The sequence below is a fragment of the Aplidium turbinatum genome, chromosome 10 (assembly GCF_918807975.1).
Source record: "Aplidium turbinatum chromosome 10, kaAplTurb1.1, whole genome shotgun sequence".
NCBI lineage: Eukaryota > Metazoa > Chordata > Ascidiacea > Aplousobranchia > Polyclinidae > Aplidium > Aplidium turbinatum.
Genome location: NC_137481.1, coordinates 13,295,421 through 13,322,325, shown reverse-complemented (window position 1 = coordinate 13,322,325; position 26,905 = coordinate 13,295,421). Strand labels below are relative to the sequence as shown.

General features: G+C 37.9%; 2 protein-coding genes across 4 annotated transcripts; one reads left to right on the top strand and one right to left on the bottom strand.

The window, feature by feature from the left end:
- Window positions 1–916: 916 nt before the first annotated feature.
- Window positions 917–11,795, top strand: LOC145778209 (protein SPMIP7-like). Of its 2 annotated transcripts, XM_082589666.1 has the most exons (11): window positions 917–1,035; window positions 2,533–2,696; window positions 4,119–4,285; window positions 5,991–6,144; window positions 6,797–6,969; window positions 7,363–7,507; window positions 8,442–8,509; window positions 8,795–8,836; window positions 9,389–9,496; window positions 9,982–10,089; window positions 10,691–11,795. In XM_082589666.1, the coding sequence occupies exons 2-11, from the start codon at window positions 2,559–2,561 to the stop codon at window positions 10,812–10,814; spliced, it is 1,227 nt and encodes a 408-aa protein (XP_082445792.1). In that variant the 5' UTR covers window positions 917–1,035; window positions 2,533–2,558; the 3' UTR covers window positions 10,815–11,795. The 2 variants fall into 2 exon arrangements, with proteins under 2 accessions (XP_082445792.1, XP_082445791.1); XM_082589665.1 differs by lacking the exon at window positions 917–1,035 and having other exon boundaries at window positions 2,480–2,696.
- LOC145778208 (dynein regulatory complex protein 1-like) lies at window positions 11,785–26,905 on the bottom strand. 2 transcript variants are annotated; one of them, XM_082589662.1, is made up of 16 exons: window positions 26,750–26,905; window positions 25,786–25,986; window positions 19,027–19,210; window positions 18,748–18,885; window positions 18,333–18,542; window positions 17,822–17,961; window positions 17,433–17,567; window positions 17,114–17,260; window positions 16,789–16,945; window positions 15,867–16,016; window positions 15,622–15,709; window positions 15,331–15,390; window positions 14,515–14,620; window positions 14,147–14,302; window positions 12,249–12,351; window positions 11,785–11,905 (listed from the first exon to the last, which is right to left on the bottom strand). In XM_082589662.1, the coding sequence occupies exons 1-16, from the start codon at window positions 26,866–26,868 to the stop codon at window positions 11,849–11,851; spliced, it is 2,151 nt and encodes a 716-aa protein (XP_082445788.1). In that variant the 5' UTR covers window positions 26,869–26,905; the 3' UTR covers window positions 11,785–11,848. The 2 variants fall into 2 exon arrangements, with proteins under 2 accessions (XP_082445788.1, XP_082445789.1); XM_082589663.1 differs by lacking the exons at window positions 25,786–25,986; window positions 26,750–26,905 and adding an exon at window positions 21,873–21,999.

The following is a 26,905-nucleotide window of genomic DNA, read 5'->3' as shown; positions in this document are numbered from 1 at the left end:
CCCGAAAAAAACTCCTAGATCCGCGCCTGGTCTAAAATGATAAAAATTTTCGAAGCCGGATTGGAGAAGTCTAGTTTCATGGAGTAGGAGTCTAAAAATCACATTCCACTCAACACTGTCTTGGAGAAGAAGGTTGTTTAAACCATTGCTCGATCAGCGACTGCCTTGTGCTTGGGAAGTTCTGGCTTGCATTTATAAATTAAACAATGGCCAATCACTGTGTTGGTTCAACATGTCGCCAGGTAAATTAAAAAACAAGTGAAAATCAATTAAATTCAAATTTTTCAATTTAAAGGTTCAAAAATGTATCAACACGACGGATAATGAGGTGAAATTTAATCAGTGCACCACACAGCATTTCCTTTTCATTAGGACCTTTATGCAGCTATGATCTTTGTCTAGCTAGGTAGAAGGGTTCTTCTTGCTTAAATCTTAAATATTTTTAATTATTGCAGATAACATAGATTACATCTTCACCTCAGGTGAAAACGTAATGTGAAAATAACTTCCATTAAAAGTTGAAATATTTGTTTTTTGCTAATCTATTTAACTCCCCTTCTCAGCCTTCAAATGCTCAGCAAAAAAGAGAACACTAAATTGTGACGTCGTTATGGTTACAGAAGCGCGAGCGCGCTTTCACTGGGGCTGTTTCAGAAAGTGTTAGCTTGAAGCAAGGGTGCTAGCGCTAGGTTTTTCCACCTAGATCTGGGTTTTTTTAACCACATCTGGGTTTTAAGTTTTTTTTTCAAATTTGGGTAAATCTAAGTTTTTCGGTTTGTAACTTTTCTTTGATTCAAAAAGTTGCTCATGCAGCTCAACATAAATTCCAAAACTAGCACAAACATGATGGCTTTCTCGAGAACAGGTGCGGTAATCAGCAGCATATGAGAGCAGTGGGAAGCGCTGGTTTTATATTTTCAGTCTCAATGTAAGACTGACAAGGTTGATGGTGCAAAACGGATTTATGATGCACTCAGCACTTGTTAATCGTGGAACAAAGCATATGCTCGTTTTTTGCAATATGTTCTTAAAAAGGTAAATATTAGTGTCAACCTGGAATTCGATTGTGAGCATTTTCGTCTGCACAAGTTGTATTTTATGGTTTCTACAGAATATAGAAATATTTTGAGTCTCTTCATCAGAGAAGATTTCATCATGTACAAAAAATTAGGAGAAATAGATCCAAGCAATGCTGAAAATCATAGGAACATGTCAGCTGTGCACCTTGGTGGACGAACAATGGCCCTGTTGGAACAGGAACACCATTTGTTTTTGTATATAGTTATATGCCATAATAACTACCAACATGTATATTTGTATAGGCTAGCCTAATTATAGCCTATACACGTGTTACTAGGCCTATCTGCAGCTTTCTGAGGCTTCTGTGTAATGATATAAAGTGGTGTTAAAAGCACATGCAGGCAGTGGCGTAGCCAAGGGGGGGAGGGGGGTTGGGGGTTACAACCCCCTCCTTTGGCATGCGTGTGACGTCACGATATTGAGAATGATGGTTTCAGTCTCTATGCTTGAGAATGATGCTTTCAGTCTAATACAAAGTTTGCCTAATTTTAAACGAAAGTGCATTAAAAGAGCTAGTTTTGTCAATACCAAACATTCAAACATCTCAGCCAGGAATTAGCAATAAGAAAACAAGTTTAATTTTAAACGAAAGTGCATTAAAAGAGCTAGTTTTGTCAATACCAAACATTCAAACATCTCAGCCAGGAATTAGCAATAAGAAAACATAGAGACTTAGCTTTATTTTCGAAAAATGCCGAAGAAAACATGATCTTATCCTTTTGTTATGCCACCGGACAGCACCATTTTACAGGAATATTCATACCCACATTTTTGTTGAAAACGCTCTCAGAATGCACCAAATTCAAAGTAATTTTTCAAAATTTTCTGGGGAGGCCCCCCAGACCCGCCGCCGCTGGGTGTCGTCTTAGGCGAACACGCCGTCAAAACCCCTCCTCTCAAAATTCCTGGCTATGCCACTGCATGCAGGTACTTTTAATCACTTTACTATATCTTTTCTGGACCTGGGTTTTTTGCCTCATCTGGGTTTTTTTGAACACACAATATAAGTTTATTGGAAATTTGTCCCTGGCATCCCTGGTTTGAAGGTATTGGCCTCAAAACAAAGGCTTATGCAGGCTTAATGTGCTATTTTTTTAATTACTTTTTACTATAAATATCTTACTATGCACTATTTTGTCTACACACAAAGGTCACAGTGAAATTTATAACACTTTTGGTCCGGCTTTTGGTGCAAACACAGAAACACTTTTTAAACGTGTTCAAAATAACCTAAAAGGCCAAGTTTACATAACCTTCTTTGCTTAAAAGTGAAATCTGCATATGTTACTTCACCAATTCATTGGGCAATTTAGATAAATACTGGGTAGTTTTTCATTGATAGTTTTATTTCATTCATTTTGGATTTATTAATTTGTATAAGTAAATTTCACCAGAAATTTTATACTTAATCAATCAATTAGACTAGATAAATATTCATTAAAAACATGGCAGAAACTGCACTTCATCCTCACCCGGATATGGGAGAGATTTTGAAAACAGATTCAAATGCACGTGGCAACTTTGCTGAAGAAATTGAGTTTCATCGTGCTTTACGTCACACAAAATTTCCAAGTATAAAAGGCCCGGAAGGAAACTATGATTACCCGAGCTTTCAGGTAATTAGGCTACCAGTAAATGTGCACTTGTAATGCTAAATCTTGAAGAGTTAGATTCAGCTAGCCTATACTTTATAACTAGATTTTTTGTCACCAATAATTCTTTTTAAATTCATTTTATTATCTGATTCTAAGCGTCTGATTTTACTACACACAATGTTCAAATCAAAGTTTTATATTGAAACCCAAACTCTGTAGCCTACTCTGTTTGCTTATAACACATTATTTTTTTCCCCATACAAACAAATACGTTAATATAGCTTGGACTACTGGCTAAGCTTGTAAATATTAGCAGTTTGTGTTTGTAGTCTTTGTGATATCACACTAATTTATTTTGCCGTAGTTTATTGAAAAATCTGGATATCGATTTGTCTTGTACAGGGCTACCTAAACATCACTACACCATTGAAAAGGGGAGTATCAGAATCACATGTTTATTCACAAAAAATGTCATATTTAGATAAAGGAAAGAGGGGTTAAAAAAAGCAAAAAAATTTTATCCTGGGATTTTTAAACAGATTTTATTAGTCTTGTAGTACCCTATAATTATGATGTATTATATAATTAGACTAACAAATGATGTTAAGAAGCGACAAGATCTGTCAATGGTGGTTTGACTCTAAGAGTACCGGTACATGTACTTGAGCAACACACTATTATTATTATTTTTTTAGATCTGACCAGTAGGTCCATATTTACTACCAAACTTGTATTGTTGTTTTTGTATTATTTTTTTACAAGTTTGGTAGTAAATATGGAGCTACTGGTCAGATGTAAAAAAAAATAATAGTGTGTTGCTCACTCCACAACAGCATTATCTGTTAATTTAATTATTGTGATTCTTACTTGTATTGTTGTTTTTGTATTATTTTTTTACAAGTAAGAATTACAATAATCAAATTAACAGATAATGCTGTTGTGGAGAATTGTCAACAAGTAAACCTCAAATGGCACCATTGAAATACGACGATTTGACAAGAGCGTCAGAATTGCAGAGAGTATTCATGAAACAATTTTTTGAAGATTGACATCTACATAAAAAGTTGTAAAGGAAGTTGTGAAGACCAGTTCTCCATTCTGTGGCGTCAAGTAGGTGGAATGGTTTTACAGACACCAGCCCTTTAACAACATGGAGAAACTTTACTCTGTAAAGCTCGGTGAATGGGCCTAGATCAGTGGTTGAAAGCTTCTACACTACACATATGTGAAACTAAACAATCTAGTTTAAGCTTGTAAACAGGTTTGAGTAAACAAATCAGTTTGAGTATAAATATTCCATCAGACCGTCAATAAAAAATAGTTTTGTTTTTGGGTGATTTTTAACAGTACTCTATAGCTTAAAAATGAGTTTCACTTCGAAACTTAAAAATAACTTTTGTTTTTGTACATATGTGAAAAGTATATAAAGCTTCTTTTGTTCAGGGAAGATTGAAGGACAGTTCTTCTTTTATCAAATGGAACCTGCATTCTCAAGCTCCACATTTTGGATATTCGCTTGCACCTCATCGTGATAACCATCCTATTGTAGACCCAGCCTCAGGATTTATTAGCGCTGGGGCGGATAAAGACTTAGGCACCGGAAGAAAGAAGTAATTAACTTTGTGGTATCACTAGAGTGTGACTAGGGGTGTTCAATTTCGATTTTCGATTTCGATTCAGGTGATATTCGAAATTCGTTTTCGTATCGGAAATATTCGAAATTATAGCCGCCCTTTCGGCTGAACGCGGTTGAAAGCAACGGGAGTGACGCGAAATCTGTCTTGTCGCATTTTGCAAGCGAAAAAAGACTTCGACGCATACGCATCGTCGATCACGTGACTATCACACGCTCTCGCGGGTCCAACGGCCAGTCCTGCACACGTGCGTTGAGGAAAGTCGTGCGCAACGTCGTTGTCTTCCACGCGCGTACAGCCAACGGGAGGTGTCAGTTCTTCCGATTCCGATAGCCCCGACGTTGAGCCAACACAGGCGACGCCATCAGGCAATGAGCGAAAACGCCAGACCACTCTGACGGAACTCTTCTCCATGGGCAGGGTCCAGACGGAAGACTCCAACAACAGTGATGATGAAATCAGCTCAATCTCAAACGAGATTTCCTATTTTATGAAGCAGAAGCTTGCTTCTGGGCAAGCTGATCCGCTTTCCTGGTGGAAAGCAAACGAAGGCGAGCTACCGCTGCTGAAAAAGCTAGCCGAGAAGGTTTTTGTGATCCCAGCGACCTCGGCTCCAGCGGAGCGATCGTTTTCAAAAGCTGGCCTGACCGTCACGAAGCTGAGATCCCGACTGACGGGTGACCATGTCGATCAGCTTGTGTTCTTAAACACCAACATGGGCCTGGAGCTGTAGACATTATTTTGTGTTCTTTTTTCGCAAATTTTCATGGCGTTTTTTTCGTGTTTTCTAGCGAATTTTTAAAGCGTTTCTTTCAATAAAATCACATTTTGCAGTGTGGTGAATAGTTGTGATATTCGAAGTCGAAATTCGGAAATCGAAAATAAATTGAATTTCGAATATTCAAATTATCGAAATTGAACACCCCTAAGTGTGACTAAGTTTATAAGAAGCCAACTATGGAGTAAATTTTTGTGTTCTAGTTTTCATCGTCTTTGAAAGTTGTACAACGATTCATTTCGTATTTTCTATGGACTACATCATCACATCAATATTAGTAAGCTTTAAATCTGTTGTCGCATAACTACATTTGAGGTCCTGATAAGACAAGCTCTCTTTACATTTACCAAACACTGCGAAATTTCAGCTAATAGTTTAATTTCTTCACTCATGAAATCATATTCTTTCTTACTATCAGCATTTCATGAACACTACAAACAAACAATATATCTCGTGTAACTTTATTTTGAACGTACATGCCTAATGTGTCTACTTGTTTCTGCTTGCATATGTTTTATAGTACATGTTGCATGCTAGTGAATTTATTGTTGAATTGTTTTTTTCGCTTTATGGATTGCAAGGTCTGAAATAACCGTTTAATAATAAACTCCACTGCATGTCATTATAACATGTTTAAACTACCAAGCAGTTTAGTTTGATTTTTTTAACGGCAGAGTTGGACAAATTTATCAAAAGGGCGAAATTGTTGTTTAATTCCCAATAAAACGTACTAAAACCGGCATGTCTTTATTTAATGGATTTTGATTCTAGTATATATATTACAATGATTCCATTGCAAGAAAACTGTCATTGCTTATGTATCATAAGTAAATATAGTTTTTATATTGTCATATATTACACTTGAGCTATGTAAAATAACCTTCACGCTTTCTTGTATTGCAGTATTCCAAGTATGGTGCAAAGTAGTGACAAAATTCAACTGAGCACGCCTAAGACCAAGCCTCCCAATAGTGGAAGACCGCAAACCCCACCTAAAGCACCCATGGTGGAAGAGATGAAACCAGACGAACGTGGTGCAACGTACTCTGCTCGAAAAGTGAGCGAGTGACTTCATAACATTATGATTCAGCAGCGATTGTTTCAAAGTTATAGTAGCTAATGTTTATTCATTAAAGTAATGTGCACGACAGCAATTTTGTTTCAGACTGTGCAGACTACTGCATCCTTAAACTATTTTACTAAACCATTACTTTGGTAATAATAAAAGGATTGATTGATTGATTGATTGAATCTTTATCCTCGGACTGGGAAAGCTTCTTGCAGAGCTTAATCCTGGCAGTTTCGCATACTTGTAGAGGCTTTGAATCACTGACGCAGGCCCGGTCACCGAGATTGACAGAGTGAAGTTTCCGATTGTTGAAGTCTTGTTGCCAGGGAATTATTCCATCCATTAGATGCCGCTGAATGGAGAGCAGTCCTTAACGTGCGTTGCTCAAGCGCACACCCCGAGAGTCGAACCAGCGGCCCTTGATCTTGAAGCTTCTTCGTTCCAGAAGTGACGCGCTAACCAATTGAGCTATCGGGGCGAACAAAAAGAACTTTTTTAAATTTTTCATTGCTTTTTTCTGTCAAAATGCACAGAATATGACTATGAGCTACACGTACCACACACACAAACATTTTTTTTTGCATAAATTACCACTTCCATCCAAAATAAGACAAAAACATGTAATTTTTATATTTTGAAGGTATCCGACATAAAACTGCGAGCTGAGTGTGGAGGCTGGACTAGCCCTAGCAAAGTAATTCCAAAGCAATTGAAGGTTCCAGAAAATTTATTGGTTGGAACTTTCACGTTTAAACCAGAAAACTGGAGAGATGAAGCAGCAAAGAGTTTTATGTTTACAAGCATGACTCAACAGTCAGTTTACTGATTACCGATTTGTAGCATGCTTTATAAGTTACCTAACTGTATGAATAATAGCGTAGTAGCCTATCCTTGTCAAGGTATGATTTGTGGTTCGGTTAATTGCCAAAACAATGTAGGTTTTGAATTTTAAGAAATTTTGTATTGTCTTGTATTTCGCATGGTGTAAAAAATCTTTCTCGTCGCAAGTAAAAACAAAGAATTTTGACGTAAATGTCAGTACAACAATGATCTGATAAAAAAATTAAAAATGGTAATATAAAGTACCGAAATCCTTGGAATTCTACACGTTACGTCGAATAATCCTGTATGATACATTCATAGTTTTCATTTGGGTCCTACTGCAGCCAACAAGGTTATTTTTACAACAAATGTTTTTTTTTAAAGAAACTATAACGCGGTTGATTGGGATGGCATGTTGCCGCCAAAGCTGAAACCTTGCCAGAGTACTTTGGAAGTAGCAGCTGATCCTATCTCGCAGAGGCTTACAACTTGGGCTAAACGCTACGAGTCTACGTCTGATATTTGTCAGGTAAGTCGAGGGAATTATTTGATATTTTTGTTCAGAAATCCTAATGCAGTAATTGGAAACAATTCAAATCTTTGAGAAAGTATCCTTACATAACTTAGTACCGTACTTGAAATCTTTGATGGTATTTTCACGTTTAACCGCCAATTTCGTTGAACTATTAACACAGTAGCCCACAATAGAAAAGTAATATTTGGATGGTTGCCTAATGGTACAATATGCAGCAGTACTATATGCAGCGTTTTTGAATGTCTGTTTAAACAGAAGCCATTGCAATTTATAGAAAAGTGAGTTGATATCACTGTATTATTAGCAGATATCTTTCAAAGCCTCTTATCAAAGCCTTGGTTTAACAGTTACTTTTAGGTAGATATTGCACTACATAAAGACCCTACAGAACAGGATTGAGGTTATATTGAAGAGAGGAAAACACTGAGGCAGTTCAAAACAGTTCACTTTGGTGAGGACAGTTAAAGACAGTTCCATCAAGTCACATTTTTGAGATAGTATGTATTTAGGCTAGTAGGCCCGTGAGATGTTATAGTCATACCACATGAGAGTTTTATGCCAATTCGTTTGGTTTCACGTTTTTATTATCTCTTGTAGCAATAGCGTAAGCTTTGTGGAATAATCGCTTACATTCTGTGAATATAGTCTATTTTCGTTGCTTGTTTTACGTTACTGCATGAAATTTCCCATCAGATAAGGCGCTCTGATCATGCAATCCAGGATTGTTTGAAACATTATCCACCTCTATCGAGGATATATTAAAAATTGAGAAAGCGTAATTTCTGAAGCAAAGCTGGCTGAGAGAAAGGAACTGGCCATCTTTCTCTCATTGTTGTCGAAAGTGGAGCGCAATGGGATCTTGTAATTTTATTCCTCGATGTTCATTAGCTGAGTATGGATCCATCTTTACCTTTTGTTACTCATGCAGACGTTTGGTCGGTCGTGGGATTGGTTTCAAAGTAGAGAAAAGGGTCATGGAAAGCGTCCATATAGATAGTAAGTTTGTTAGTTTTTTGCTAACTTTTATTTTTGTAATGGACATACCAGTCCACTTTATTTCACGTCAAGGATATAACAGGGACGTATATAGCTATGGGCACTCTCCCCAAAAATATGCTTTTATGGCACTAATATACCCTTCCTTTGAGGTTTCTCTTTGGTCATTAAAAACAGTCGACTCCAGATTTCGCCCGCCTGCCCTTTTGCTGCCCAATCACTTTCTGATTTAAATTTTTGTAAAATATATGAAAATCATTTGTTGATATTTTCTACATTTTCCAGCACAAGTCATTACCGAAAAGGCGGACACATTCCTTGTTACGAGTAAGTAGAAATAGTTCACTATTCAGTTTGCTGTGATTACTCTCACAAAAACAAGTCGATTAAAATGTCGATTTGTCAACTGTTAGTAGCATGCACTCATGCAGTTACGGTAGCGTACCACAGAGAGTTTTAAAAAGCCGATTTATATTCTTTGCTTTGGCTATTTTCCATGTAAAGACTCATTTTTGTCAATACCGATGAAGCGGTATATTAAAAAAATATATATAATATTATAATCCAATCATCAGCATCCAAATTCGGTTTTGTCCCCACTATTGGGGGTGGCCGATTCTTTTATTGCAGCGATTGCCTTCACTCTTATTTTCCGTCTCGTTCTGTCCATTTCATCGTCTTCCTTTAGTCCGACTTGGTCTGTCTCATTCTTCACCTGTTTCTTCTATATAATTTTCGAAAAAATAATAAACCCCAAGCTCTCTTTGTGCGTGCCACTAGGGTTACATGTAGGTTACTCTGAGAGCTAAGTAGCTCAGAGAGCTTTTTGAATGGATGTCCATTGTCCAATGACGTGTATACTTGTGTATACATTCTCAGAGGCTCAATCGGTGCGTACAACTTCGAAGACAAAGACCATCCCGATGAAGAATATCGGCCATTGACGGCGTTGCGAACCCCTAAACCGAGATATACCGACACAGCGCAGTGAGAGCTCGTTTACTTGTGCAAATGTTCATTAGTTATTGTAGTGTTGTTTACATGGTTATATTACTGGTTATGCACTCTTACAAATTTGCGTGATTCATGGCTTTGTACAAAGGTGATTCTTAGCGGATTTTTCATGTTTCAAAGTTTTTTAAAAGCAGCCACTGTAGCCGTGTGACTGAATAATGCAAGTTAGCTCGCTTCAAATTTTCCATGAAGTTTAACCAATAATAATAATAAGCGTAGGCGCGTAGCCTACCATAGTTGTGTATTAGGCTACATTGGCCTACCTCCTTTTATCCAACCAACTATGTTCTTAAATGTTAAGCCACGGATTTCAGGCATTGTCAAATTATGTTGTACAATAATATATTTACGTTGGAAAGCCGCAATCAAGCCGGATCGAAGTTTACTGACGTCCAACCCTCGCAATACGGGAAAGGACAGAAACCGTGTACTAACTAACTTTATTTTTGTGTATTCAGTCGTCCGAATATCCCTCATTATAAAGGCTGCGTGCATTGGACTGGGACACACACGGCTCACAGCATGCATCCTGCTCCACAACCTCCTTCAACTGCTTATGTGCATAGGTCAGTTTCAGTGTGCGTAGTTCAGCAACGTTCGTCTTTCTTCTAGAACAGCTCTCTATTCCACCAAATTCATTAGCTAGAGCAGAGTTTCCCAAACTTTTTTGGGCCACGGACCACTATTTTTTAAATTTTTTGGGCTACGCACCACTAATTTTTTGTACATAATTTTTTAACTGCAACGAAGGTGCAAAAAGTAAGATTTACGATACTAGATAGCAAAAGCTTTCGAAATCATTTAAGTTGTAAAGACCTGCGGCAATTATTTATGACAAGGGTAAGTACTGTACAACATATATGTGTGACTTTTTAATTTCTTGTCATATCGCCACGGACCACCAATGGTCCGCGGACCACAGTTTGGGAAACCCTGAGCTAAAGCTTTCTAAATCAGCACTTTAAATAGTAGCGAAAATTTGAAACTGCGAACCTTAGTGATCTATTTTGTTTTAATGTTGCAAAGACTCTGAAAATATTAATTATCTAGAAATAAATTTTTGAAGTAGTTTTTTTTAATAATTCATCCTTTCAAGGAATGTTCTGTGGAGATGTGACACCGATACGGAATTTTGTATTTCAACAGTTTTTACTTTGCTTTGTGCAGGAGAATGCCAACACCTCCGAACACATCTCCATGGGCGAAACGTGGGCCGATGTCCAAAATGGTGACGACGGTTCCCCCCAAGAACCCGTTTAATTTAGTCCAGGAACCAGCCCAACAGGCGTGAAACATCTCAATGTTTTGAGCTTTCGTCAATAAAGCGTGAATGTTTTATAGGCCTACTGTGTTTACTGTTTATGCCACCGTGTTTTACCGAAGCATCGCTTTCAGTCTGGTTTGTAATTTTACTGTTGTTGTAGGCTATAAAGTTTTAAAGGAGTTTTGTTTGAATATGAGCTATGATCGTATTCGGAAATGACGTATTTCTTTTTAAAGCTTATTGTATGATTTTTATTTCTTCTATCTTTCGACTATTTACTGTTTTTCGTGTATACTGTATTGCACTTCACTATTAAAAGTGGTTGAAAAGTTAACCCCAGGCCCAATGTCCATTACCCAGTGTCCTTTTCGAACTTTTGGGTAACGTTTCTGTTAGCGGGGAGGTTCTGACAAGGTCAGTACCTTAGCCTATTATCACAGCGTGGCAACTTTCTTTTCATCGTGTTTTATTTTTATCTCCAAAAACGAAACTATTCAACTGCTGGGTGCAGAATGGTAGCTAATAATCGATGCTAATAATGATGGTTGAACTCAGGTATTCCATACAAAAAGCGAACTTTTTAATCACTACGCCAACTCTTGGGGAGACAGTTTCCAGGATTTATATTGTCTACTGAACACATGTGTTAGTACCATGAAGGGAAAGCTATGATTTGCAACCTTTGCATGTGAAGAATCAATGCGTTCAAAGTAGTTAATCAGATGCAAAACTTCGAGCCTAGAGTTTGTATGTGTTGCTGTTCAACGTAATAAAGTCGTATCTTGTAACGAACAATAGTGTTATTGTATTGTCATTTGCGGGTTTTATTTTGTGTGCACTGCTCTTGTTTGATCACTTTAAATCTTTCACTCATTGGTCTTCTGGTAATACTTAAGCAGTCAATAGGATTCATTCAGAATGCCGCTCTGAGATATCTAATAGCTGTTGGCGATATATTCACTTATTTGACAAACGAATTGATCTACAGTTCTACACGAATCTTTATTACAATAAAAGTCATACAGAACACAGCATTGAAAAAGTTATAAGGAAATTGAAAATCAGTTGTACTCCAATTGTAGGATTCTTGTTGGAGGAATTTCTAGTTCTTGATTGACCTGAGAAAAGGCAATGGCGGTTAATATATGACGTCACAGGCTATTTGACGTATTACAGAACAACTACACGCCTAGTCAAGTTGCTGCAAGAGAGAAGCCCAATGGTTGTTCAGTTTTCTCGCAATAAACTAAACTTATGTTTCCTAAAATAAAAGAACCGTCGCGTGAACACATTTATAATAAAGGGTAGTCTACATCGCTCTCAGCACCTGTACTGACAGTTAAATTTCTCATAAGTCTACTTAAACTTAACAATTTTTTTATGTATAACGTGCCAAGATTTTATTAGCAAATCAACAGAAAACTGGAAGAAATATAGTAGAATAAAATCAACAGGAATTACCTTGGAAGAAATGTACTGATGCAAAAGCATGCGGAGTTCGGCGTTTTGTTGTCGGAGACCATCGGTTTGCTTGATTCTGTTGGCCCTTTCATTGAGAACTTTGCTGAACGAAAATACATGTGATGTAATCATTCGCAGATTAATGTGTGGCTTAATAAAATAGACCTACTTCACTTTGACTAGTCGGCTTCATGCAAATACAGGCTATGGTAATTGATTTAACCCAAAAAAATTTTTTTCTCCATAGCTATGTGCAGAATAATTAGACCAAATCGAAAACAGGACATTGGAGAAAATAAGTCGATCCGGTAAAAAAGTATTCAGACCCTTTAAAACAATCTAAAAAAACGCATCTAATAATAAAATAAGAACATGATATTTTTATTACACCTGAGGATTCTCAAAAATATCTTCTGCACCCTCCCTGTAAAAGCTAGTGTCTAAAACCCACAATGAGATACAGGCGATTTTGAAATTAACTTGGCTGATATACAGAATGAAGACTCATTTGGGTTATCTATGAGATGCAAACTACTGCATCCATCGTAATACCAGTGACGATCGGTGAGAGAAAGCAAGGAAAGCAGTGCTTACCTGAGCGAAAACTATGCAAAATATAATGACTGAATTCTAGGTTTAACTTCTTATTATTTTTATCACGTCTATTTTAACTTGAAAATTACTGTATTCGTGACTAGAATTACTCGTAACGCTTGTGAGTAGTCTAAGTCCTCACCAAACCGCATGTCTTGCCTATAAATGCCAATTAACGCAAATGCTCCTGTCAGAAACAACCACTGAGGCTTCAGGGAAGCAACTATCAAAGTTGCTTTCCCCAGGTTCAAAAATGTCAAAAAACGCCTTCGTTTTATCCAATCCTTACTCGTTTTGCTAAACGTCACCAGCTGCTTAGCCAATCAGATGTGTTATGGTTAGAGTTGCTTTCCCAGTGATGTCAATGCGTACATTCGCTAGAGCGGCTAGACTAACTCGTCAGAATAGTCTCTCGTCACGGTACACAGCACAGCATCATAATGCCGAAAAGTTTGTTGCTGTTTTTTGATGTCTCCTCGCCATGTACTTTAGCCTACTAGCATTCATAGTCATGCCTTTGCCCTTTTTACAGCGTTGATATAACGTTACTTCGCCAATGAACGTTCAGGTGGGGATGCAATATTTAGTTCGTTAAGCTTTTATACGCAGGAGGCAAACTTATCCAGTTTTTTGTACAAATTGCTTGCGGTTGTAATGTTTAGGCCTAAGTGTTAGTTTTTGTAGTGTAGGCCTAACTGAATATCTGAGAATGAACATTCATGACGAATTAAATATTTAGACAACTATTATTCCATGTCTAACACAGGATTTTGGTCCTGCAACGTTAAAATTAAGATTGTTCATGACTTCTAAACATTAAATGGATGCATGATCACGACATAGACGAAGCACAATTTGACAGATTTTTATTTTTGATTTGTTTTGGAAATGCTCTCAGAGCGCACTAAATTGGAAGTGTTTTTCAAAAATTTCTGGGGGAGGCCCCCCAGACCCCCGCTGGAAGTGTTGTCTTTGGCAACACGCCTTCGGGCTTCGCTCGACGGTTACGCCCTTCGTGCCTACTACCTTGCTGCAGCATATTTCCAAGTTGCTTTCCCAACGGTTTAAGCCACCGAACGTCACTGCGTAATACAATACTTCACAATGCACCCAGTAGCGTTGACGAGGTACTTTTGAACCCTTGACTTTCCAAAAGGCCGGGAATTTGAAGAAACCACCTTGCATGCATTGGATATCGTGTGTTGTTCTTTGAAATGCTACTGGCTGATTTGGGCCACGAGGATCTCATTAGTACCGGGTCTAAACTCTCCTCTCAACGGCCCTGATTGCACATCACGACTCACTGGTATTTGCTGAGAGCGTTGCTCATGGCGTCCCACATTTTCAGCTTACGGTCATCGATCACATTCGCCATTGCTTCCCAATGAGCTGCGTCCAATGTCGTGTCTCGATTAGCCGATCCCGACATGCCGTTGGTCGCTCCCGACTTGAACCTTTCTCTGAATAAACAAAAAAATATATTAGGCCTACTTTACAGTAATTCAACGTCAACAAAAATATTAGGTCAAAACTAATAATTGGCGATGTATCCAACTCCCATACAGAAAATGAACCACTTTTTACATTAATTAAACGTCTGCAGATGCAGATTTAACGTCTGAATCAGTTGATTTGCTGTCTGGGACTACGACCACCACGTTTGAAATCTTACTTTGATGGTTTGATATGTTCTTCTACAAACTTTTTAAGGACAGTCAGAATGTCGTTTGGATCAACTAAACCTTCGCTTTCCACCGTACCGGTTGTGCCTTCCGCGTCTGTAAACCGCAGTAATAATGTTTGATTATCTATCGCTGTATCCATCGTAGACCATTGGTTGTTTTAAAATTCAAAATTTCGGCGGGTAAATCATCATGTTTCACACTTACTTGGTATGCCTAACCAGGAGAGGACGCAACGTGACTTTTTCCAAAAACTAGGTACCCAAGCTACGTTAATGAGCAAGAGTTCTTATACAAGGACCTTTTCTGAGGGAGTGCGTGGATGCTGCATCATTGCGGTTAGTTGAAAGCGTAATGCTTTATAACGTAAAAAGCCATTAACTTGGATTTTAACCCTCTTTTGGATTGTAAATGATGATTGCTTCCAGGCTATTCTAAATGGGGTGTAGGAACTGGTTGGTGATTTCACAGTGGAGCCAACAAGAAAGTAGTTCAGAACCATTGCTTCAGATTAGATTTACAAGATGGTTACAGCTCAGCTGTGCACTAAGCAAGCTAAACACATTATTATCCTGAACTTCTTCTCTCAATGTTGAGTGCTAAATAAGAATTAGATTCAGTGCCATTTCATGAAGGACTTCGGTGTGACTCGACAGGGTATCGAACCACGTTTACGGACTTTAAGGCGAACACTTTACCCACAAAGTCGCGGTTTTATATTAAAATTTAAATAAAATTGAACATTCGAAGAATTAATCTTCTTGAAAGTGATTGTATCAAAGTACCACGTCATGTGTCAAACTTACCTGAAGAAACCTGTTCCTCGGCGATTGGTTCCTGCACTGCGTTCCCTTCAACAGCTGCAGCTGTGATGTAAAATTATTAAAGTTGCAAACAGTACCTTGAACTTGCAGTCGGTTCAAAACTACCAGACTACGCAACAGTGCACACTAAAATGATAACGACTCCACGGCCGTGACTAGATATATTAACAACGATGGTTAAATTTATTTTTTTACAGAAATAGAAACTTTTCGTGGGTAGCTAATCGTTGCCTATACAAAGACGATCAATATAATAGCGTTTATGCAAATTACAGGATTCGGATTTGCTCAGAACTTTCCCATATTGATAGAACATCGTTGACAATTTCGTGACGTCATCTTCGGTTTCAATGTTAAGCGCCTGTAATGAAAAACAACAGCTGTTTATACGTCATCAAAAGTAGGACTCCAAAGCTTAACATTATAAACAACGATGGTAACAAGCTGGTGCAAGAAATGCAAATTCGTGTCAGCTCAAACAACGTTTGCCTTTGCAAACACAATGAGTTCTAAAGCACCTTGAATATGGCGTCAAGTTTAATGAGTGATCGCTCGTTGCTTTGGAGTGGCAGCAGCAACTTGTTCAACTTTTCTTCAACCAGAAAACCGGCTTCGTCGCATAAAACTTCCAGAATTTTCTTAACCGCTCCCAATGAAAGTGGTGGATCCTGAAATACAAATTTAACATTATGATCACAAATATTTGTAACATACTTTGACTACAGCTTCAACACAAATATCCACAAAAAGTTAATGATACAGGTCAAAGGAACAACGAACAAGTGATCTATGGCTATGCTGAGGAAAACAAATATTAGAAATACCAACTAACAAACATTAAGTTAGTGACTACAAACGCAAAGCAAAAATAATTGAAACTAAAAGTTATCATCGAAACTAAATTTAGATTAGTGATATCAGACTTAAAAGTAACCGGATATTTAACAACATATCTGTTCAGATTATTTTATTCTTTATCTCTTCTACCATGGCCACCTAAAGATACGGCCTGATTTGTCACATTTTGCATAAATTTTCAGGTTTTTCTAACTTTGGGCGAACGTTTAAATAAAATTTTCTAAAAATTAGATTTTTACGCTTTTATTATTCTTTTCCCCAGATGACACAATAGGTTTTAACATCTTCACATGTTGAAAAACAAAGAAAATTTGATTTTGAAGATTTTAGTCAGACTGTTAATTTTCAATAACAGTCTGATTTTGCGTTTTTCAACTTACTTTTTCTTGTTTGCTACTGCTTCCCCAAGGCAACAAAAAAGTTTTATGTCATTAGGAAACCGCAAAAAGTAAGAACATCTCAAAAAATGTCAGTCAAGCACCAGCAGTAGCTGTAATCAAAATCTGCAAAATGTGACAAATCGGGCCGCATCTCCAGGTGGCCATGCTTCTACCCATTCCGATCTTCTAAGTACGACCCTACCGATGGTCCAGCTGATTCTTCTTCTGGTTCATTCACTTTCACAGGCTTTTGCAGATTAGCTTCGTTTGCAGCCAGCACTTCTTTTGCAAATGTCGTTGCTTTAGGTCTTGGGTCGAGACTTTGTACTTCAAGAGGTCCATGAGATTTCAAGAACGGCCTAAAAATGATTTTTTTTATTGGCTTGAACAAAGTTACATGTCTTCTTTGTAAAAAGCAGAATTCCAATCACGCGTTATTTCAACGCATGTTAAGATTGTGTGAACGATCAGGTAAAGCAAGACTATCAAGTTTACACTGATCGATGGCAATGATGAGGATTTCTTACAGGTCTGGCGCGTGCCACGGTAGACCCAGTTGTTGTTGGTGGATGGTTTCGTCTGCCTTGAGGACACTGTCCACCAGGTCTCGAACTTCTTCTTCATTCATTCGCCAAATGTCTTCAAACTTTTTCCAGTCGGTAGCCGAGAAGTGCCTTAACAGAAAAGACTATAATAGAAAAGAAAAAAAACACACTCTGCACATAGCGTATCATTAAAAGAATGGCCTTGACATAATTCTTTTTATAAGAATTGCTAAAAACGCAATAAAATGTTATTTTTATCTCTGCCAATTCATCAGCTTAACAATGAAAATTAAAAGCTTACTTCATCTTTTTATGAAGCTCTTTGTGTTGCTCAGCAATTCTTTTGTATTCTTCAACGAGATTATGATTTTCCTCACTATAATGGCGTTCCTGCTTTGCCAGCTTGAGTCGAAAGCTATTCAGAGCGTCCTGCATTCTAAAAAAGACTTTAAGTAAGTGCTGGAAACCCTGGCTCAATCAGACAATGTAGATTCATTGCAGAATATGATGCAAAAAAATTATTCTGCCAGAGAAACTATACTGTCACTGCATGGATCAAGAACCACTGTAGAAACGACTTCTTCAAGTGAGAAACGTAGGCAACGTTTCAAAAAGTACGCTTACTCTTTCAGCTACGCAAGTCATGCCAAATCACTCCGACCGATACGTCACAGCATTACATATTTGTACCGAGTTATTTTCCGTTTCTGTTGAGACTTTGTGATAGTATTTTCTTCATCCCTTTTTTTTAACACTTGGAAGTTGTACTCAAGTTTTTCTTGGTTAAGTTGATACGTTGCCTTCATTTGCTGGAGTTGCTGTTCCAAGATCTAAAGGGGAAATAAAAACACTTATGCAAAAATTTCTTTTTAACACTGATACTAAATTTAACACTAATTTTAGAGAAAACACACCTTAAACTTGACTTTAGGCTACTACATGCAGTTTTTATTCAGCTTCTGAGCTTGATTAAAAAATTTTGTTCAATTGCCTAACTCCAATCAAAAAGTAAAATAAGCAAATAAAAAAATAACAAATGAAACATAATCGATAGACAGTGTAAGACTGTAAGTTCCTCGCTCAAAAACACAGCGAAGGTAGCCGAGCAAGGAATCGTACACGGACAATTCGGTACAAAGTCCAACCCGGTGCGATGCTTCACAATGTTGAATCATTTCTAAAGTGTTAAAGAAAAACCCACCTGGACATCAGTCTCAAGCTTAATTTTGACCATGTTATATTCTTCAGTGTCATGAGTCCTCAAGGAGTCCAGTTGGCCTTCGTGATCCTCCACTCTTTTGAATCTCATCCGAAGAAACTCTTCTTCTCGTTCTCTTCGCTGGCCCATTGTTGAATCCCACTTCTTGCGGTTGTTCTTCAGCACTCCACTTCTTTCATCAACAAAAGCATCCTGTATCATTCACGAGCTGTGTGAGTCTTCACTCGGCACTGATTACTTTTTGCAAAATTTTAAAGTATACAAAAATATCTGCAATTGTTTTGTACAGTGATATGTGCATCAAAAACGTGACGTTTTTTTTTTATATTTGAATCTTTTCAACAAAAAGCTAATAGCTGATATCGGACAACAGAAGCCAAGATGAAAAATAATTTACTTCTATTTGAATAAGTTCATCTCTGTACGATTTTGAGAGGTTTCTGACTTGCTCTTCCATTCTTTCAATCATCAAATCAATGTCCTCTGATTGCTTTTTCAAGTCTTTTACATATTCGTCATCTTTCTGTTTCAATTCCTTTAAACGAACACAAGTTAAAATAATGATTGAAAACCACAAAGTCATGAAGACTTACGTTTGCTTTGATCAAGCTAAATAAAATTCAAACTGTAAATGATAAGTTAATGATCTCTACAATTGAAAAAAATAAATACTTACCAATTGTAGAGTGGAGATCAATTTATTTTTCTCGTCGACTACAGCATCACATGCTTGGGTTTGCTCCATCAACATTTCGTGCAAGTCATGAGGAATTTCTTTCATTCGAGCTGCTGACCATCGTTGGCTGATTTCTTCAAACTTCTCGGCTGACGTTTTAGCTTCTGCTTCTAATTTTTCAATCCTAAAGCAGAACATATGAGATTAATACGCTCAACAACAAATGCTACATGCTACATGTTTTGTAACCTGAAGAATGTTGTTGCTCAATCTGCTACAATCAATTCAAAAATAAAAAGCAAACTATCAGGCAAATGTGGCAAACTATCAATATGGTATATCGTAGTAGTAGTAGTAGTCCAGTTTTAATCAGGTGATGTCCCCGTTACCGAGGGTGGCCGGATTCATCTCCAAGTGCCGCAATCGTCTTCACGCCCTGCCTCCACTAGGGTGATTCAAACGCCCCGACCCTTTTAAATATAGTCACAAATTTTTTTACAATGGAGGTTAACTCTAAAATGAATATTGGTATCAAAATTATTGAGTAATATTAAATTTTCACATTTGCTCTTTTCGATTGAAGTAAGAGCTCCATAATGCAAAAAAAACAATTATCTCGCCTAGTTTACAAGTTTATAAATACAATTTTGTTGAAGACAAAAGTCTGGATTTGGCTTTATGTTGTCTAGAAAAGTTATTTTAAATATAAACAATAAATTGCACATATTTGACTTATTTATATTTTTGCAAAATGTGTTTGAAATTGCCCTTATTTTCACTTTTTTTCATATTTTTAAGCAAAAAACGTTCAACGCCCCTTGTTTCTAGCCTCAGAAATAAAATCTTGGTGAAGATAAAAGCCTGGATTTTGCTTTATGTTATCCAGAAAAATGTTATCAAATACAAACACTCAATTGAAAATGTTTAACCTGTGTAAATTTTTGGTAAAATACATTTGAAAATGACCTGATGCTCACTTTTGCTCAAATTCTATTATGTGATAAACAGGTTTTAATATAATTTTACTCAGGTGTATAATATTTTAATCCCATAATATCATTCACTATATGGGTTAGTGTGGAATGTAATTGCAGTAAAAGTAGATTGCTTCAAAAAGTCAGAATACTGTATGCAGGTAACATACAATACAGTTTTATCTGTCTCACAGTCACTTATTGTTACTGAATAGTTTACTTTGTGTCCAATTTCGAGATTCCTGGCATTTCATTGAATCCAAATCCGTGCCAATATTCACCATGAATATTGATGACTACATCTGCATTCATGATGCAGCTAACACATTAAAAGAAACAACAGTCATCGATCTTGAAACATTGGATAAGAAGTATTTACTTCGTGACGATTACAATGAATTAATCCAACTGACCAAATTGTATCTGAGTGAAAGAGAAAACAGTGTTAACTTTACCTTTCCACGACCAGGTGCCATTCACAAGGCTAGGTGGATGGCAAAACTGATATATGCAATTAAGACGGTTTTATTAAAAGACCAGGTGCTCAAATTGAACAAAAAAATAATTACCAGTAAAAGAATGATTAAGTTACAACGATTTGTAAATTTTGGAGTGCTTGTCTATGCAAAGTATTGGTTTAAGTATCCAAGTGCCATCGATGCTCCAATAAATGATTTGAAATTCTTCAAAGACATTCAGATGTACGATTCAGTTGATTCGAAGGCATCAACGCCCGCGATGAATGCATTGAAACGCCACTTATGGAGCTTAACAACAGAATTTGCACCAATCATTTTATTTAGTCAAGAAATAACAGTGGAAGAAAAGGTCACTGTAACCAAGAAGTTGTCTCTGGTCAAAAATGACCAACAAAATGTAAGACCTCATGGTCTGGGATATGGGAAGCCCCTGTTCCCCTCGATAGATACCCTCACAAGCTCAGTATCGGATGTATCCTGTCTTATTGGTGAAGGTTCATGGATTTTCTTCCAAGCTCTGGGTGTACAAGACACTTCCTTTCTATCTGAGGATCCTGACAAATGGCCGGAACATAGATCATTCCAAGATTGTCAGAAACGAGCTAACAATATCATGGTTGTTAATGACGCCGCTGAACAAGGGGTGAAGTTGGCAACAGATTTTATTTCATCCTGTCGGGAAGAAAAAAATTTCCAAAATTCTCTTCAAGTAGTTGAAGAAAATCGACAATTGGTAACAAATATCAGAAAGAACATGGACATTAAATGCATGAATAGAATGGAAACTTCATAAACCACCATTTATTGTGTTGTGCACTGTGCATTTAAAACCACTGTATGATTTGGCTGAACTATGTCTGTATAGTGTATATACTGTGAGTAGGTACTACGTACCTAATCCTCTCCTCACCTCGTGTTCAAAAATGCATAGTGTTGATAGTTGAAAATATTATGTTCCATTAAACATGATATTTATGGTTCAATTTTATTTTTTTAAATCACAAAAAAATGAAAAAGTTATGGTTTTCATTCAAATTTTTTGAAAAATTTAGAGCACATATACATAATTGTTTCTAGTAAAGCAAATTTTTCCTGAGAAATTAAAAGTGCAAAACAAGTCTTTGGTTGAAAGAAAATTCATTTTATATTACTTTAAACATTGACAGTATTTTCACTGTTTTTCACAATTTTTGGAAAACGATAAAACGAAAAGGGCAAGTGTGAAAAGTTAATCAATCTTGAAAATTTTGATGGCAAAATACATATCAGGTCAAGCCTCCACCATAAAAAAATTTGTGGCAGTCCCACGCAGTTTTTGAAATTTTAAGGGGCGTTTGAATCACCCTAGCCTCCACATCGATCTGTCTAGCGCGTCCTCTCTTGTCAAGCCCACCTTGCTACTTTCTTCCTCAACTTGCTTTTTCCACGTTTTCTTTGGTCTTCCTTGTTTTCTACGACCCTCCACTCGCAACTCCAGCGCTCTTCTCAAAACATCATCTTCATCCCTTCTCAAAACATGTCCATACCACCTCACTCCATTCGCTTTCGCCAACTTATCAACACTCTCATTCAACCCAAGCAAGCTCAGAAGTTCTTCGGTATTCCTTTTGTCCATCAGCTTTACACCACACATTGCTCTCAGCATCGCTCTCTCAGTTCTTCTTAAAATCGCCAATTCGTTTTCCCGTAAGCACCATGTCTCACTTCCGTACAGCATTGCAGATCTCACACAACTAGTATAAATTCTTCCTCTCATTTTCAACGGAAATCTTCTACCACATGACAACTCTCGACACTCTCTAAATTTCACCCAACCAAACCTTACTCTTGCAGTCACTGCCGCTTCACAACCACCACTGGCATTCAATCTATCTCCTAGATAGCAAAAGGCATTTACTGATTCAACTTCGTCATTCAGCTTTTCAACAGGACCAATCATTCCTTCCTCAATCTTCTTGCATCTTTCACATTCAAAACCATCTCCAGATCTGCATGTCACTCTCTTGATCTTTGCACATCTTCCATGCACCCATTTCTTGCATTTCGTACATGTAACAGAATTTGCCATCACTCTTCTTCCGCAGACGCCACATGGGTCAATTTTGCTCATTGTGATTTCCCCTTCCGTTCCGCTTATTACGACCTTTGTCTTTTTGATGTTCACACGCATACCTTTACATTCAAACGATTCCTTCCACTTCTCAAATTTCCCTCTCAGACCTTCCATTGTGTCACTCAATAAAACCAAATCATCGGCGTACAGTATTTCCATTAATGAATCTTCTCTTACACATTCGGTAATTACATCAATCACAATGGCAAAGATTAGAGGAGAGAGGACAGAACCCTAGTGTACACCCACCTTCACCGAAACTCGTCTGAGAGGGCAGATCCAACGCGAACTCTCGTCCTTGCACCGTCGTAAAGACCCATTACGGCTTGCACGAGAGCTTCTGGCATTACTTTTTTTCTCATTGCCCATGCCATCACTCTTCTTGGAACTCTATCAAACGCCTTTTCCATGTCCACAAAACACATGTACAAGTTCTTACCCTTGTCTCGATATTCCTCTTGCAACCTTCTCAAAATAAAAATAGCATCTGTCGTTCCCTTCCCAGGCATAAATCCACACTGCATCTCGTCCAGCTTCACCACAGATCTTATTCTATTCTCCAGCACCCTTTCCACTACCTTCATTGCATGCTCCAACAGTTTTATTCCCCTATATGACCCACAATCCATTACATCACCCTTTCCCTTGAAGATGGGTATCACCACACTCATCTTCCATTCATTTGGCATTCCTTTTCCATCTAATACACGTTGACTGATTTCCTGCATTGCTTTCAATCCTGTCTCTCCACTTGCGCATATCATTTCCACAGTGACTTCAGATAGTCCAGGAGCCTTCCCCGATTTCATTTTCTTTATTGCTTGCGTCACCTCCTCTCGAGTAACTCTCTTTAATGGACCTGCTACCACGTCGGCTTCCACATTTTGATCCCAATCGTTTTCCTCGTTCATTATCATCTCCATATGTTCTTTCCAAATTCTTCCACGATCTTTCTCACTGAAACCAAGTTTTCCATCCCTTCCTCTAATACATCGTCCACCATCTACACCTTTCCCATCCCGCTTCATAACCTTCATAAACTTATATACTTCGTTAGGACTGTTTTTTAATTTGGTCAATTCCTGCTCAGCTTCTTTCTTCATAGCTTTTGCAACTATTTTCTTTGCCAGATTTTTCAATTGCTTGTACTTGAGCTTAGTTTCTTCTGATCTATTTCTGCACCAAGCCTTGTATGCGACTTTTTTCTCCCCAATTGCTTCCCTCACCTCTTCATTCCACCACCACGTATCTCCTCGATCCATCCTGCCTTTTGTTTTCCCACAAACCATCGCAAGCTTGCAGAACTCCATTCTTGAAGGATCCCCATACATCAGTCACATCGTTGTGAACAAGACTTTTAACTCTCTTTTTAAACCTTTCTCTTGTGTCGGCATCTTCTAACTTCCAAACTTTTCTTTTGATCACCCTTTTTTTATTTACAGGTTTCTTCAGACCTTTCTTGTCCAAATCGATAACCACCAACCTATGCTGAAGTTCGCATGGTATCGCTTTCACATCTTTGATCAGTTTTCTGTTTTTCCTGCATACCAACCCAAAGTCAATTTCGGTTTCATTTCCACCTGCACTGAATGTCACTTTTCTTCCTTCCTCTTTCTTAAACCAGGTATTTGCAACACACAGATCCTTTTCATCACAGAACTCAAGTAGTCGCCTTCCATCACGATTCCTTTCTCCCACGCCAAACCCTCCATGAACACCTTCAAACCCATCAATTTGTTGGCCAACGTGGCCATTAAAGTCCCCAAGACCCAATACAATTTCCTGATCACTTCTTGTGCTCCATTCATAGGCCATTTCGTCATAAAACCTTTCTTTTTCTGCATCGGATCTTCCACTTTGTGGTGCATAAGCACAGATTACTCTCATCACTACGTTCTCGACCACCATCACTATCGCCATTACTCTGTCACTCTGTCTACGAACCTCAACAACATTTTCATATAGCTCTTCCTTTACCAAAATCCCAACTCCTCCGGTCCCAATATCATTGCCCGACCACCACAGCTTGTATCTCCTTCCTTTGACACCCAAAAACCTGGCTCCTTTGTTCCTCCATCGGACTTCCTGTAAACAGCAAACATGTACCTTCCTCATTCTCAGCTCTTCACTCACCTCAGTACCTCTACAACGCAAACTTCCTACATTTAGACTTCCCAGTCGTATCCCTGAATTTTTAACATGTCAGACAACCCGGAGATTCTTCACACCCCCTGCCCATTTAAGGGCTGCCGAGGACTAGGGGCCATTCCATTTTTGACACTTATCATTTAGGATTTTTTTTTGGTGCATGTTTTTCTACAGGGAGCATGCCCTTGCTTACCCCCAACCTCCATTTAAAACCGGAGTGGTCTTGATGACCGGATGCCTCTGCACGACATCTAACGAGTTCGGCCAACCCGGGTTTGACTTAAGTTTTCCTTCTTGAAAGATGTTGCCATTGTAGCCGTTGTAGCATGTAGCTATCATCCGCCTACGCCGCCAACCTGCCTGGCACGGGCATCAATGTCAGAAGTGAGGTCCAGAACTACCAGCGGGACGTGTTCCAGTGCCAACGGGCCCAGACCTGGGGTAAGGTGCTACCTCTCCTCCTGACATTGAGGATGCAGTTTAACGTCATACCCAGGACTTTGTGTGAACACAATACAACTTTGTGGAGTTTTGAAAATAACCTGTTGAATATTTACTCTGTCATTTTTCACTTTTTGCTGTACGAATGCAATGCTGTGCTGTAGTAATATTGCCCCAATAATTAAACTTTGTAGCCTACACAAAGAAACGGCAAGAAAAAGCAGCTCTTGTTGTATTCTTGGAGTGCACATTTGAGCAACGTATTGCAAGGACAACTTTCCATTCAGGGCGTCTGGTGGATGGGTTAATTCGCAGGCAACAATACTTCAACAACAAGCGAAAACTTCATTTGTCAATCTCGACGACCGGACCTGTGCTGGTGGTGCAAAGCCTTGAAACTACCAAGATTTAGCTTCTAAAGAAGCTTTCTTATTCCAAGGATAAAGATTGGCACAATCTATTACATGCAATACGCACTTTATAAGGATGAATGACCTAAGCTCTTCTGGTGGCATACGTTCCAGGTACATGCCAATATCAATATTTAGCAAAGTTGGGTTAAAAACCGAAGGCATGGAATGCATGCAAAATGTGCTAGTTTTACCTTGCATGTTTGCTATCAGCATCTTGCAAGCGATGCTGCATCTCTCTAGCATCACCAGCAACTCGAACGTTCGTGACCAACTCCATGCCATCTGACTTGAGTTTCACCAAGCGGTTTCGACTAGTTTCTACCTGCTTCTTTCCAGTTCCCATTTCATCGCTTGTTTCTTTCTTAGCAGTGCCATCCTCTCCCAGTGCCTCTCTGCAAACAAGCACTGTTAGAAAAGCCAATCCTTTCACAACACACAAAAAACAGTGAAGAAGTAGGCTATGACAATTATAGCACTGAAGAAAAAGGCATTATATTGTCGAAACGTGAACAAGAGTTAAATATCTACATTATGAACTCCTTATTTTTTGATTAAATTAACCAGGCCTTCCGTTTATTTTGCTTGTAAGTATGACAATTTTAATAATTTTAATTAATAAAACAACGTTTGTAATTTTAGAAATTCAAATGGCAAATTCCACTTATTCAAATCATTCCACTTTCATAACTATTTTCATTTGACCCAAATGATACTTTATATATCATTACAATAAAAACATGACCTGTTCAGTGTTCATCTGGATTTGCAATTTAGCACAAACTAACCGAAAATCTGTATTTATACATTTTAATGTCACAGTACTTTCAAAAATGTTGTAAAGCTGGCTTACAATGAGACATTTTGAAAGAGTTTATCTTCCACAAATAGCCAACATCGTTACAGTAAAAAATCAACTGTAGTTTTAAACAATGCAATTATTGTTAACGTGTTAAGCGCGTAATTTCTTGTCAAAACACCTGATAGAATGATTTTCCATGAAATCGAAATAAGTGTCACAGATGCATAGCATAACTGGTTAAGAATACCATATAGCCTACTTTGTTAACCATACATGTATACTATATGGTTTCAAATTTATTTTCACACAAAGAAATATCTATGAATATAATGCAGTCAACTATGCTACAAGACTACCTTTTCTGTTGTTCAATTCGTTTTTGAATTCGCAATCTCCTAGCTAATATTCTCTCTTCTGGATCAGCGGATTCTACAGATGGCCCAGTGTCTTCTTCCTCTATAGATGATCGCCTCATTTTATGTAGTGATAATTGTTCTAATATAATTTATGAT